At 34.2% G+C, this 13,624-nt stretch overlaps 1 protein-coding gene across 7 annotated transcripts in view; it reads left to right on the forward strand.

Moving 5' to 3' along the window:
• The first annotated feature begins 8,445 nt into the window (after positions 1 to 8,445).
• Positions 8,446 to 13,624, forward strand: part of LOC132202622 (CUGBP Elav-like family member 4) — a 310,726-nt gene continuing 305,547 nt past the window's right edge. For all 7 annotated transcript variants that reach the window (XM_059629639.1, XM_059629653.1, XM_059629701.1 and 4 more), the window contains exon 1: positions 8,446 to 8,525. In XM_059629639.1, the coding sequence (XP_059485622.1) occupies positions 8,456 to 8,525 (70 nt within the window). In that variant the 5' untranslated portion in view covers positions 8,446 to 8,455. The remainder of the gene's footprint in view (positions 8,526 to 13,624) is intronic.

A 13,624-nucleotide genomic window follows, 5' to 3' on the forward strand; every position in this document is an offset into this window, starting at 1 on the left:
CCACACTCGGCTGCTAATCCATAATGCATAAACTTAACAGCTGCAAAGAACTGCGAACCCCGGCACGCTCTCCGACGAGTCCGACTGTCTGTTTTGACTCGTGGAATATATAACAAAAAGCGAGAGGGAGGAAAACGCTGACAAGCACCCTCGGGTCTGCACACACGTCTGGAATTTTTAAAAGCCATAATCAAGTTGTAAAACTATTATACCCATTCTGGAAAGTGGATACACAAAATTATTTTTGATTTCACCATGGCAGATGGGGCTGTTTTGATCTTGGACGTTTTAGCTCAATTCTTCCTGTAGTGGTGTTGCCGTTTTTTTTCCTTCCGAAAATTCACCTTTTTTAATAAAAAAATTTTGGTATGCATTTTAAAGTAAATAAAATGATATTAATAATAAAAAAGTGAGTAAAATAAAAAATTGATTTCAAACGAATTGACTTTTTATACAATTTTTTAAGAGCCGTGAGCAGTCCAATTCTATTAGAAATTGTCTGAAATCACCTTTCAGTTGCTTATTTTTCCTTACGCAATCCGAAAGTGTTCAAAATGAATTGCATAATATATTAGATTTTTTTTTTTTATTTATTTATTTAGGGTCAGGCCAAGACAAAGTCTTGTCGGCCTGTGCCCTTTTTTGGTGGTACAGAAGGCACCACCCAATTAATTTTTATTTATTTTTTATTTTTATTTTTGGTTTTGGGTTCAACTTTATTTAAAAAATCATCATTTTTTGCTGGCATATCCTTAATTTTGGTCCACGCGATGATGACAAACAAACTAGACTAGATGACTAAAAAGAGAGAAAAAAGATTAAGAAAGGATGTGAATTTGGTTGGGGTAGGGGAAGGTCAGATTTTGATATCTTTTGGTGTTAAGGATTTACTGCATAATTTTTAGTTTCAATAATTATGTCTATTTTTATTTTTATTTTTATTTGTGCTGCATATTAAAAATATAATAAGATAATAATTAAAAATTTAAGGTTGCAGATTGTACGAAAGATTTAATCATTAATCATTTAAATTTGTTTGAAAAAGTTGACACTCGAGGAGATGATCATGGAAATGAAGCGAGCGGGCTTTTCCTCGTTGCAGAAAATTGAGCCATTTGTTTTTTGATAAAAAAAAATTTTCTGCAACAAGGAAAAGCCCGATCGCTTCATTTCCATCTTTTATATGGTTTAATACATAATGTATTTTTATTTTTTGCATCTTGCCCAATAAGATCTCTGGTAAAAATCTCAGGTTTGAAATAACAAAAAAAAAAAAAAAAATTATCATCGTTGATTTGCTTTTTTTTTTAAATTAATTCAGTATTCATCTAGTTCTAAAAAAAATTTTTTATTTTTTTTTTATGAATTTAGCTGTTATTTTATTATTTCAATTTAACTTTATCTTCGCAGATCGCGTTTCAATTTATTAACGTAAGCAGCTCTCGCATTTCATGGTGTAAGTCTATAGATAAATCTATTTGCGGAGTGAAAAACGCAGCCGCCGGAGTCCGGACGGACGGACAGGCGGACGGACGGACGTGCAGATGAGCGTGATGCGTGCCGCGAGCACATTAGAACGAGGCCCCGTGCGCGCATTTTAATGACCCAACACGCGCTTGTACAAGAGCAGAACAACTTTCATATATAATTTCTAACTGAAATAAAAAAAAATAATAAAATATAAACTGCCTCGTGGACAGACAAAGCGAATGTATGGAGTGCGGCCGCTAATGCGAGTCTATTGTGAAAGTAATCGTCCGTGCTGCGCCTGCAAGTAATGGGCGCGCTTTGTTTTTGATTGACCCCGGCACGGATTGTTGTTTGTTTGCGATTTGAGCAATTGATTTTTCCATTTAGTGAACGCAATCAAGTTGATGACGAGCCGATTTCTATCTTTGATTTATTTGTTTATCAGGGTTGATGGAATTGCAGGACAGTAATTTGTGAAAAATGAAAATGAATTACCATAACGTGGGATTGACCTTTTTTGAATATTTCTTAGCTAAAAAACTCTTCTTTTTGTTTGTTGCCACTAAAAAAAAAATAATAATAATAAAGGGGTGTTTGTTTATGGATGTTTTCAACCTAGCTATAACTTATAATTATGATCTTAGCAATTTTAAGGCAACAAAATCTCATTAAATAACGCTTGAAATTTCCATCTATAATAAATTTGGTTTATATTTTTCTACAGTTTCATCAGAATTATACACAAGTCTATTGGTAGATTGAAATATTGAAAGCCCACCAAAATCTTTGTGAAACTAAAAGGATCTATTGGTATAAATTAAATTATTTTGAAAAAGAAAACCCCATTAATCAGAAGGGATGCAAATTTTTGTGTGTGGATGTTATAACTTATCACCGAAGTACATTTGATTAATTTAGCTCATTCCAAATGGCCAGGGCATTTTAAACGGATTTTTATGAGTAAAAAATTCGATCACTTATAGTTGATTTTTTAGTAAATCAGTCACCTTTTTAGATGGTTTTTGCCAAAATAGCAGGTTTTAATTATTTTTTTAATCGGTATTTATTGTTATAAAATGCACGAAATTAATATGATTTTAATTAATTTTTTTTCTTACACATTTTCATTTATAAATCTGCGCTTTGGAAACTTATACAATTTTGACAGAGTATTATTTTTAATGAGTTTTGTTTGATTTTTGAGAGAAAATTTATAACGTTTAAAATTTTAATACTTGGAAAAAGTGCAGATCATTTTTTTCCATTAATTATAATATATTTTTCATCTATGGATAATAGTATAATATTCTATTCCTTGTTTTCAATAAAAGAAAACATGAAAAATGGCTTTATTTTTCTTATATCTGTAGCTTAAAATAAAAAACAAAAATAAAAACTGTATGAAAATCATTGTTTAAAATACATATTGACATTTTTTTCTACATAGTGTTTTATGAAATTTTGTGGAAATTTTGTTTGAAAGTCAGGAATAACCTACTAATTTTTAAAAAAAAGTCTGTCCTTTTATTCTCAGTCGCATTGAGTTGGAAATTGAAGAAATAGTCGTTTTTAAATAGGTGGCAATCGTCATGAAATCACTTGAGTCCTATTCGTAATGTTCCGAGTGACATAAAAAAAGATGATCGACTAAAATGCACAAGCAGGGATCCACAGATTTTTTTATGCAGAAACAAAATAATGTCAATCAAAATTTTGTATGCAAACAAGACTAAATAACACTCATAAACTTATTAATGTAAATTAGAAACTCAAAATATTCTTCATTTTTTTAGTGTTCATAAAAAAGTTTATGGAATATTTAAAAATTTTGGCTATGAATTTAACAGGAACATAAAAGTCCGTAACAGACGATATTCATGTATGACATAATGAAAATCATAGCATTTGTTCATCCCATTAAAATTGTAGCCTGTTACTGTTGAGACCATTAAACACTGAATGACCAGAGCACTCTTAAGCACTGCAATTTTTCTGCGAATGCATTAGCAGCAGAGATCAATTTATATTTGTCGTGTGTGTATGCAACGCAGATCTCGCGTCACTCACTCTCTTCGCAGCCGCAGAGTCGATGGCAGCTGTTACAAACAAAATTACACACCAGCACTAGCAGCAATAATAATCGTTCGCTCGCCCCAATCATGCATGTGTGTTTGATAAATTGTGTGATTTATGATGGTTATCGGACTGTCCGTCGGCCGCGTGCAGCACCTCGATCGCCGCGGCGCGACCGCACTTTCACGCCTCGACAAATTGCCGGCGCCGAAACAGCCCAGCACTCTCATTAAAGCACGCGTCGTTTGCCGTTTATAAATAATTGCCTTTACACTGTGTGAATTTCGATTTTACTGCCAGATCCTGCGCGAATTTCAATTTCGATTATTTATAGCCCAAATAAAAGACATAAGCAATTTAATCAAAAAAATATTTGAAGAACAAAAAATTATTTATAAAATATTCTCAAAAACTCTTTTGAAATTTCCGTAATTTTTGTGAATCATCCAACCATATAGAATTGATTTTTTACTCTGCTAACTGATGCATGTCGAATGGGACGGCTGAATTGTTTGGACAGAGAGCAGCTGGCCTTGCCGCTGCAGGACGCGCGTTTAATTTAATTATTTGTTTGCCAAGTTAAATCGATGCGTCAGCCGAGTTAAAAGGACGGCGCGAGTAGCCTGCTGGACAAATGTGTCCATTGTGCGACGCATCGATCTTCATTTGGCGCTCAAAGGGCTCATCTGTTCAGTCTTTGCTCTTAATTGCCGTCTTTTCTTGTTCAAAATACAGTTTTTATTTCATAATTTCTTTTTTTTTTCAAAAGAAGGAGTCGAAATGTTGCGGGACTTCATTAAAAAACATTAAAAATTTATTTGATTTTAAAAATTAATTTCAAATAAATGTCCCCTTAAACCAGGATATTTGTTTTTATATTACGCTATAGTTGGAAAGTTCGGAAGATTTGAATTTATCTTTATCAAAAATTATTTAATCTTAAATGAATATTAGATCTTTTTAATTTTTATTTATAGCGACCATAAATTAATTTTGTCATGCATTGTATTATTATTTAAAGTAATTTAACAAATTTCATAATTTTTTAATTCAATATTTACATATTAAGTTTAATTTAAAATTTTTTAATTAAATACGTAGAATTTTGATTTATTCAATAGGTTAATTGATTTGATCATAAGTCGCTAAGAAACGAAAAACTTAATTAACTTAATTTTTCTTTAATTATTTACAATCTCAAGGCGCAAATTTCTTTAATATTTATTTATTATATTTTTTTAACGAAATTGAACGAAATATTGATAAATCAGAATGCTTTACGGCTCTGTTGATTTTCCCATTTCACTTATCCATTTAATTTTTTTTTATCAATGTTTTAAGCGTTTGAGAACTGGGAACTTCCCATAAAAATGACCGCCAATTTAAAATTTTGTCTCTTCTCTCTTTTCCAGCGTCGTCAATTCAAATAAGTGGCTGCGGTCGCCTATTGCTGTGCGAGCAAATAGCCCTCTGATTACTTTTCGTGTTTTGTTTACCATGGTGCGGTGCACTCGCCCCCAGAGCTACTCGTCCCATTTCGCCGCGCCTGGAGTCTAGACCGACCGACGGACGCACACAGCACATATTATATTCGGGCATATAGGGATGAAATGCACCCGACGTGCATTATTGTACGCGCAGGGGTCCGTCTCTCCCCCGCCTGCCGAGGTTCGATTTATCTCTCTGCGCGTCTCAGTGTGTGCGAAACTCCATCAATTACAAACTACTACGTACGGCGACCGGCTATAGAAAGTCGCCCTTGCAGACGCGGCGCGGCCGACTTGAAAAATAACGCAACTTAACACTCACTTTTCCAGATTGATCTTGTGAAAGAAACTAGGAAAGAGGACTAACCGATGGGAAATTTTTCGGTAGAATGTCAAGGTCAAAGACGGTATTTAAAATTGATAATTAAAAAGGAAAAATTATAAAAAAAAAATTGAACTTAAAATTTATTTGCAAATTATAGCATTTAACATATAAATTCACCCATTTATTTTCATTTTCGGAAAATTTTGGAGCAATTTCATCTTAGTAAAGCTTCAGAAAAATGACTGCAAAAAAATTGCAATTGAAAATTTGAAAAATTTTGATACAGTCATTTTTTATTGTTTGTCCACATTGTTTTAAGTTTTATCTTTGCTATTTTTCATAAATAAGATGTTGTGTTATTGTATTTTTTTATCCTTTTTTTACAAAATATAAATCAACGACAAACAAATTACACCTGTTTAATTGATAAACAAAAATCCTCATAAAATAATTAGCAGTTTTTCATGAATATGTAAATTTCAAGATTGACTTGGTTCTTTCTGATATTTTATTTTGCTCGGTTTAGCAATTAAATATTTGAGGCATTAAATTTTTTGATGCTGCCTTTTTGCAGGGAATTTGATATACAAATGAATATTATTGAAAGTAATTGAAATATTTTGAATTTTCTCTCTCCATACAATTAGTCCAAAATAGTTTTATTACTGTCAGTATTTTCCCTACAGTGTGACAATTTTTATGCAAGCCCAATGATTAAGGTCAAACCAACCGTGCTCTAATATAATTAAGGGTGATTATATTATTATTTCCCTTGTGCGCCAACAAAGGACAAAAAGCGCTCGTGATTTTAATGAAACGCTGCAGCGCGAAACGATCACTCAAAGCGCGGACGCTCAGGTGTGAGCGACATCGCAAGTGACACGCAAGACATGACGCGCTGCACAAAATAATTAATCACAAGAGATCGACCCCCGCTTGCACCCCTTCCACAGCACCATCCCTCTCTCGCGCTGATGAGTTCAATTTGAAATTTTTATCAGCGGCGCATTTTTAATTCGATCTCTCGCATTGTTTGCTACTCTGCATACAACATGCCCCCCCACCCACCCCTTGTCATACACATGCACACGGCATAGCTCGAGGGTGGGTGGCTCAAGGGGTGCGTGCGCGCGGCCGAATGCATGAGTCAGCCGCCGCCGCTACTGACCAAAAATATATAAGAGGAGCGAGATGAATTCGCCGCGTGCACTTGCTCTCGTTGTTCCGCGTGGTTATTTATTTATTTTTGTCGGCTAAAAAATGCGCGCGAGAATGGGGGTTGGGCGGGAGAAGGGTTGCGAATTTAAGGGGAGTATTGTATGTATAAAGCTCAATCATGTACGCAAATTTTTCACAAAGCGGATGCTCATCTACAGCCGCCAATACAAACCTAATTTTATGACTATTGAAATGGAAAGAATCTTTTTTTTAAACCAAAAATTTATGTTTATATTTTTGTTTATTTTTCGAAATTTTTATGTTACATTGTTTAGTTGCAAATTAAGTTTATTGGTGTGCCACAAGGCAATCTCTGCCTCTCGAGATACATCATCCAAATATTCAAAAATTATAAATGAAAAAACTACAAGATTTGAGAAGAGAGAAAAACAAAATAATATAACATAACAAGCTTTTCTTTTCAGAAAAAAAAAATTTCTTTCAATCGTTATTGTAATTAATTTATAACTCTTTTTGTTATGCTCCTGCTCAGTTATTAATTACATATTTTGATATTATTATTTATCATATTATTACATACAGTTTTTATTATGTATATCATACCGAGTATCAACAATCAGCAGTATAAATATTGATTCTGATTTATCAATTTCATTGTTAAAAAAGGGGCGTCTGCAACTATAAATGCTATATAAATTTAAATTACATGTTTATGTCCTACATATTTATTGAAGTAGCGTAAAAATAGCTTTAATTACATTAAAAAAATATTAAAATTAATCTTTAAAATATATAATTTATAATAAAAAAATAAATAAGAATTAAAAATGTATTTTATTAAATTATTTTAATATAAATTATTATTTTTATAAATAAAGTTTTATTTTTGATTTAATATTTTAGTTTAAAATTTCAGTAAAAATAAATAATCGCAAACAAAGACATACATTTTTTTTTAACTTTTTTAATTTTAACTCTACCTAAAAATAGGGACTTGTGTAATGCACATATTTAAATGTTAAAGTTTCACAAAATTAATTTGTTATGAACTTTCACAGACAGAAGGGCTACGGGCAACAGTCATCGTTCAAGAAATCGTCAATTAACAGATTTTTAAATTAAAGCACTTACATTAAATGATAAGAGTTATGAAAAGAGTTATAAAGAGTGTCTCTTGAGCATTTGAAAGGCGCTCCTAATTCCAAACAGCCCCTTGGCGCGCGCCTATAGCTCTTGAGCATTACAATATTTTGCTCGTGCACGGGATTTGGGAAATGCATTCGCTTCCCCTCGATGACTATTTTCTTTCCACCCATCTATCTAGATATTAAAGACCCTCTATATCTCCACCCTCCCCCCGTTACGTCCCCCGCTAATGCCTGCCGAGCGAGTCTATACTTTCGTTTTTACCCCCTTGCGACGGCGGTGCACTTGCACAGTACTCTAGTTACACTGCCCCCGCCAGTGCACGCGGACGCACGTTCCCACCGCTCTCCTGAATCCGCAAGACTGATTTTTTCCTACAACTCTCGCGTGTTTTTGTGTGTTTGTGTGTTTTTTCCACCGAAGACTGAATCCGGATTCTAGAGTGTTTTCCGAAGTGCGTCCGAAAGTTTCCACGATGTTGGTGTCCAACATGACGGTGCACCCGCATCACCAGTCCCAAGCTGCGGGTCACGTGTACCCTGAAGAGATGACCTTCAGCCCGTCGCCGCCCATGCACCTGCCGCCACCCTTGAATATGCCACCCCTGCACCAAATCCACCACGCTCAGGTGCAGCAGCAGCAGCAGCAGGTGCAGGTTGTGTACCCGATGGTGCCGAAACAACCGGCGACGCCGCCGTCGGACAAGGACGGCGACGCCATCAAACTGTTCGTGGGGCAGATTCCGAAAAACATGGAAGAGGACGATTTGCGTCCTATGTTCGAGGAGTTCGGCAAGATCTTCGAGCTCACCGTGCTCAGGGACAGAACTACTGGATGGCACAAAGGTAGGAAAACTTCACAAAAGCAAAGTTATATAATTTAGGGAAATTCATTTAAAATCTATTTACTTTGAATGTTTATTGATCCTAATTTTTCTGCCATGAATAAGTAAATTATGAAAGATTTTTTAAGAAACAGGATAGGAATAAATAATATAATTTCATTTTATAAAGTTTGATTGAACCTTTCAAAAGAAAATTAAATTTACATTTCAAAACATTTTTTATTTTAATAGTAAAATGATTAAGACTTATAACAATCTTTAAATTTTCAACTCTTTAAATATAAAAATTGAACGTTTAATTATACTATTTATAATAAAATTGTTAAAAATTATTATTATATTTAATTTTTTTTAATTTTTGAAACGTATTTTGTTATGCAAAAATCAAATGTCAGTAAAGTTGATCCTATTTGTATGAAGATAGTACAACAGAGAGTAAAAATTATATAATTTTGACAACCACAATTCCAAGGTTATTTACCACAACTTTTCCTCTGTGAAATGTAACCGTCAGATACTGTTTAATTCAGAAATTAATTGGATATTAAAGATTGATTAGAATTTAGAAATTAGTTGTCATGCATTATATTTTGTATTATTTATTTAATATTTGAAATTTAGTTCCAATATTTTGATTATTGTAAATTTTTATATAAAAGAAACGTGGAATCGATAGGGACACGCTTTTTCACCAATGAACCGGCTCAGAAATAATTTCCACTTGAGAAGCACTTCTCTCTGCTTCTTCTTCTTCTCTTCCGCTCGCGAATATTTTACATTTCGAGGCCGAAAACGCGCGCGCTCGCTCTTGGCCCTCCGCACGCCGCTTTGTTTACAATCGAAAGCACGCTCGGCTCGGCTCCCCCTCCTGAGAAAATGGTTGTTAGGCAACCTGTGCGACAAAAGAGCCGTGCGCGATGCATACTCTCTCTTTCTACTCGGCCTCCCTTCGGCACTCTTGCCTTCTATCATGGCTGCCGAGGGGAGCGAAACTCGAAAGAAGAGAATGAGGCCCTCTCGCGCACACAGTTGCAATCCAATTTCGTGACGTGGAAAAGAAAAGTTTTCGAGTGGCGGGTTATCACGAGAGAGATTCAACAAATTAAACTGGGAGAGCCAAGTCATTTATTTATTTGTTTATGATAGCAAGTGACGGCAGTTGCGATTAAGAACGCCGGTTTGAAAAACTTTTCTCATATTGTAATACGTCGGGGGAAAACCCGAGTTTTGTTGCTCAGACTTATAATTTACGACCCGTAAGAGGAAGTGAATCTGATTAAAATTTTCAAATAAATTAATGTCGTCATTTATTTTTAACAATTTTTAATATTAAACTTAATAATAAATAATAAATTCATTCATTCATTAATATTTAACTTAATTATCGTTGTTTAATTAATTGTCCAAATTGTTAAATCATATTGTTTACATTGAATAATTGAAAAAAAATTTTAAAATAAAAGTAATTGATACAAAAACAAAAACTGCTAGCAAAAATTTTGCTAGAACTTCCGAGATAATAAAAACTCCCATTCTCCGCAGTGAGTTGACTTGGTTTTTATCCTTGTCAATCACTTATCACAAATTTTGCCAACCTTTCAAGTATTTTATGAACTTTTAAAGATCCACTCCGGTCATTTGTATTGCTCTTTATTCTGAAAGATTGCTGAATTTCGAGTATATATCTGGCGAAAACACTATTTGAAAATTCCAAACCGTTGCGTCTCAAGCAAAAGAAAACCAAAATACGAGTGATTCGCGCGAAAAACGTGTGAGAATTGATTAGCCAATCACATCCATCAGTTAGTTCCAAAAACTACAGAATTTGGTCACATTGGCGCTGCGATCGCCAATTTTCGATTTATTATTATTTATTTATTTTCGATTTATTTGAAAATTAAATTTGCTCGTATTATTAAATATTACAGAAATTTATTTTAATGAACTTGATCATAAATCACTAATAATTTTTGCTGTCCGACTTAATTTAATAGTAAAAGTTTTGATGCAGGCTGCATGCAGCAAATGCAGTGCGGAAGTTGTTAAAAAAACTGCACCAACTCTGATCATAATTTTTCACGCAAATCCTCGAGCGTGTATTTGATTAGCGCGGCGGGCACGAAGAAAAAAGGCCAAGCAAACAAAACGAGATTAAAACTTTGGTCCACTAAGTGTGATGCATTGCAGTTCGCGCCAAGTTTACGTGTTTTTCCTCGAGTCCATTACACGGCTTTAATTCAGAACCAAAAGCTCTGCAAAATGATAAATGAAAATAATTGCTGGAAATTTCCACGCTTCGGTATAGTTAATTTTTAAACTTGGCCACTTCTTCATTTCAACACATTATGTATTATTTCCTTGTGCTAGTGAGAGGCACCCTTGAGGACACGTCATCGTGGGCGCCCCCCTCCCTCCCCGCGCGGTCACCCCCGCTCACGCACACTCTCACTCACTCACCCCAGCAGCGGAGACACGCGCGCCTCCTTTGTCAAGAATGCAACCCTCGGACAAAAATGATTTTTCTCGGCGCTCTCTCGCGTCGCGTCTTCCTCTAATTTTTCTTCCCTTTTTGCCCGCGTGTCCTTTCTTTTTCTTGCCTGCTTTTATCTCGCGGGAGAGCAGAGAGCCGAGTGAGTAAGACACAAAAAAGAGCCGGCACGCGAAAATCCATACTTTACAGCGAGAGAAGGAAGAAAAAAAAAACGAAAGAGAGATGCGTGCGCCAAATTTAAATTAGAGACTGACAAGCACTCACCAGAACTGCTAATGGCGGAGGAAACACGTGATTTCGTGCCAAATTTTGCCTCAATTAGTTCCTATTCAATCGAAACAATTCTTATTTAACTAAGTGGGGAGAATTTCAAATTAATCAAGGGAGAGTGTCTTTTGAGTAAATCAATTAACGAGCTGCAATATTTTTATTTCATCTCGAGTGCTTTGAAAAATCATATTTGGTTTGAAAGGTTGCCAAAAAAGTTCTCTCGAGAAGTTGCAAATGAGGCTGATTAGCCGGAAATTGGCGTTTTCGACACTATTTTAAACGAATCAAACAGCCCTCGCGTGGGCCGATCGTAAAAAGTGGCAGGCAGCATTGTTTGTTTGCCGTAAGGGCAGGAAAAAGAGAAAGTAGTTGGGCTTACGTGCGCACCCGGCTGACATGCAATCGCGTTTTGCAGTCTCGGAGAGAAAGAAAAATCGCGAATTTTCAGCAAGGCAATAATCGCGTCGGCGTTTTTGTCGGGCCACAAAAGTAGTTGTTTGTCTTGGAGCAAAAAGCAGGTCAGCAAAAGAGACGGAACTTGGTGTGCAAAAAAATGTTATAGCCCAAAATGGGATTAATTTTGGACATTGATGCGGCTACAAAAAAATTAAGCATGCATGAAAATTCACCGTGAACGTCGTCAAAACGACGAAATAAAAGCGGCCGTTTGAACCCTGCTGGGGTGGAGTTTCACCAGCGGATTTAGTCCAACTGGCCAATGATGTGCGAAAATCCACGCTGCTTTGCATCGCATGCGAGCCTGATACCGTTGGGACGTGGTTTTCCGCCTTTGACGCGACGGTCTTGTTGCGAAAGTAAACAAATGGGAGACGAGAGGAAATTGAATCGTGGAATAAATGAGAGAAGCAGATAAAAAATATTTATGATTATTTCAATTCGATGTTTATTGTTTAAGAAAAACAATATACTGCTCTACATGTTTCGGCTACAGGCTGCAGCCATAATTCATGAGCTGTGCAATTATTTTTACAAGAATTAGTAAAAAAATCTATCTTGAAAAAATATTTATCTCTTAAATTTACAACTATTGGGGAAAACTATTCAAACTTATATTTTCACACTAAACAATTTTTATACAAAATTTGACAATTGAACCAGAAATTTTTCAAATCAATCAATTTTTTATTATTCTTGTCAAAATTGTGAAACTTGTGTTTTGAGCGTACCTTTCTAATCTTTGAATTGTTTTTAACGAAAAAGTTTTGGTTTAAAAGAACAATATTTATTTTAAGATATTGATTTTTGTATTTATTCTTGTCAAAATGTTTTCACAGCTCAATAATTATGACTGCAGCCCATATACATGTAGAGCAGGATATTGATTTTTCTTGAACAATAAATAACTCACAAAACTGTTGAGGAAAAGCCGATTTTAAATTAAAATCACCATGAATCAAATCTGGATCATAAAATTCTAGCTCATCGAATATTTTTAACACAAAAAGTACTTTTACCTTCATTTTTTTACAGAAAACGTGATATTTTCCAGGATTAGTTTTTAATTATAGCAGCTGGAGATCGAAAAAAGAATTTTTATAAATCGGTTTGCAGTGTCAGAGTAAAAAGTGTTTAAATGATCAATTTTATCATCCAAATTATTGTCGCTCCCAAATTTTAAAATTCTGAACAAGTTAGAAATTCACCTAAAATCGGATATTTCAATCATAATTTTACCGTCAATAAAGTTATATTTATTTATAAAATAATAGCTGAATCGATTCAATAATTAATTTATTAATTAAATTGAATCTTTAAAAAATTGTTCAGAAAGGTCCAGTTCAGTTATATTGTGAGTGTTAATAAATTTTTACAAAAACGTTTATTTGATTGCAAAGTACAATTAAAATAATTAGGAGAAAATTTCAGTTTATTTTTTGCATTTTTTTTTTCATAATTTTTATTATATTTTTATTTTTGGATCAGGCCAAGAGTCTTCTTCTTGGCCTGTGCATTTCTAACCGCAATCTTATAACTATTTTGGTATTTTTAGCATTTATTTTTTTAATTTTTCCATAATAATATAAATAATAATTCATAATTAATTTTAATATCATCAAAAACCGTTTTATGGCTAAGAAATCCGTCGCCATTTCGTTGTAAGCAAAAGATTTGAATCGACAAAAAGTTCACTCATACCACGACTTGAGCCTACAACCTGCGTATCTCTGATATACATCTGTACAAATTCCATCAAATTCCAACAGCTTTTAACAAGTTGGCCTCAGTTAAATGAATTTTCTGCCAAGCGAACACTATAAAAAAATTTTACAGATAAATTTCGAAGAAAAATTTAGCCTTGAAACATTATTTGATGAGAG

Source organism: Neocloeon triangulifer, unplaced genomic scaffold (assembly GCF_031216515.1).
Source record: "Neocloeon triangulifer isolate White Clay Creek 2 clone unplaced genomic scaffold, ASM3121651v1 ptg000002l, whole genome shotgun sequence".
NCBI classification, from domain to species: Eukaryota; Metazoa; Arthropoda; class Insecta; order Ephemeroptera; family Baetidae; genus Neocloeon; species Neocloeon triangulifer.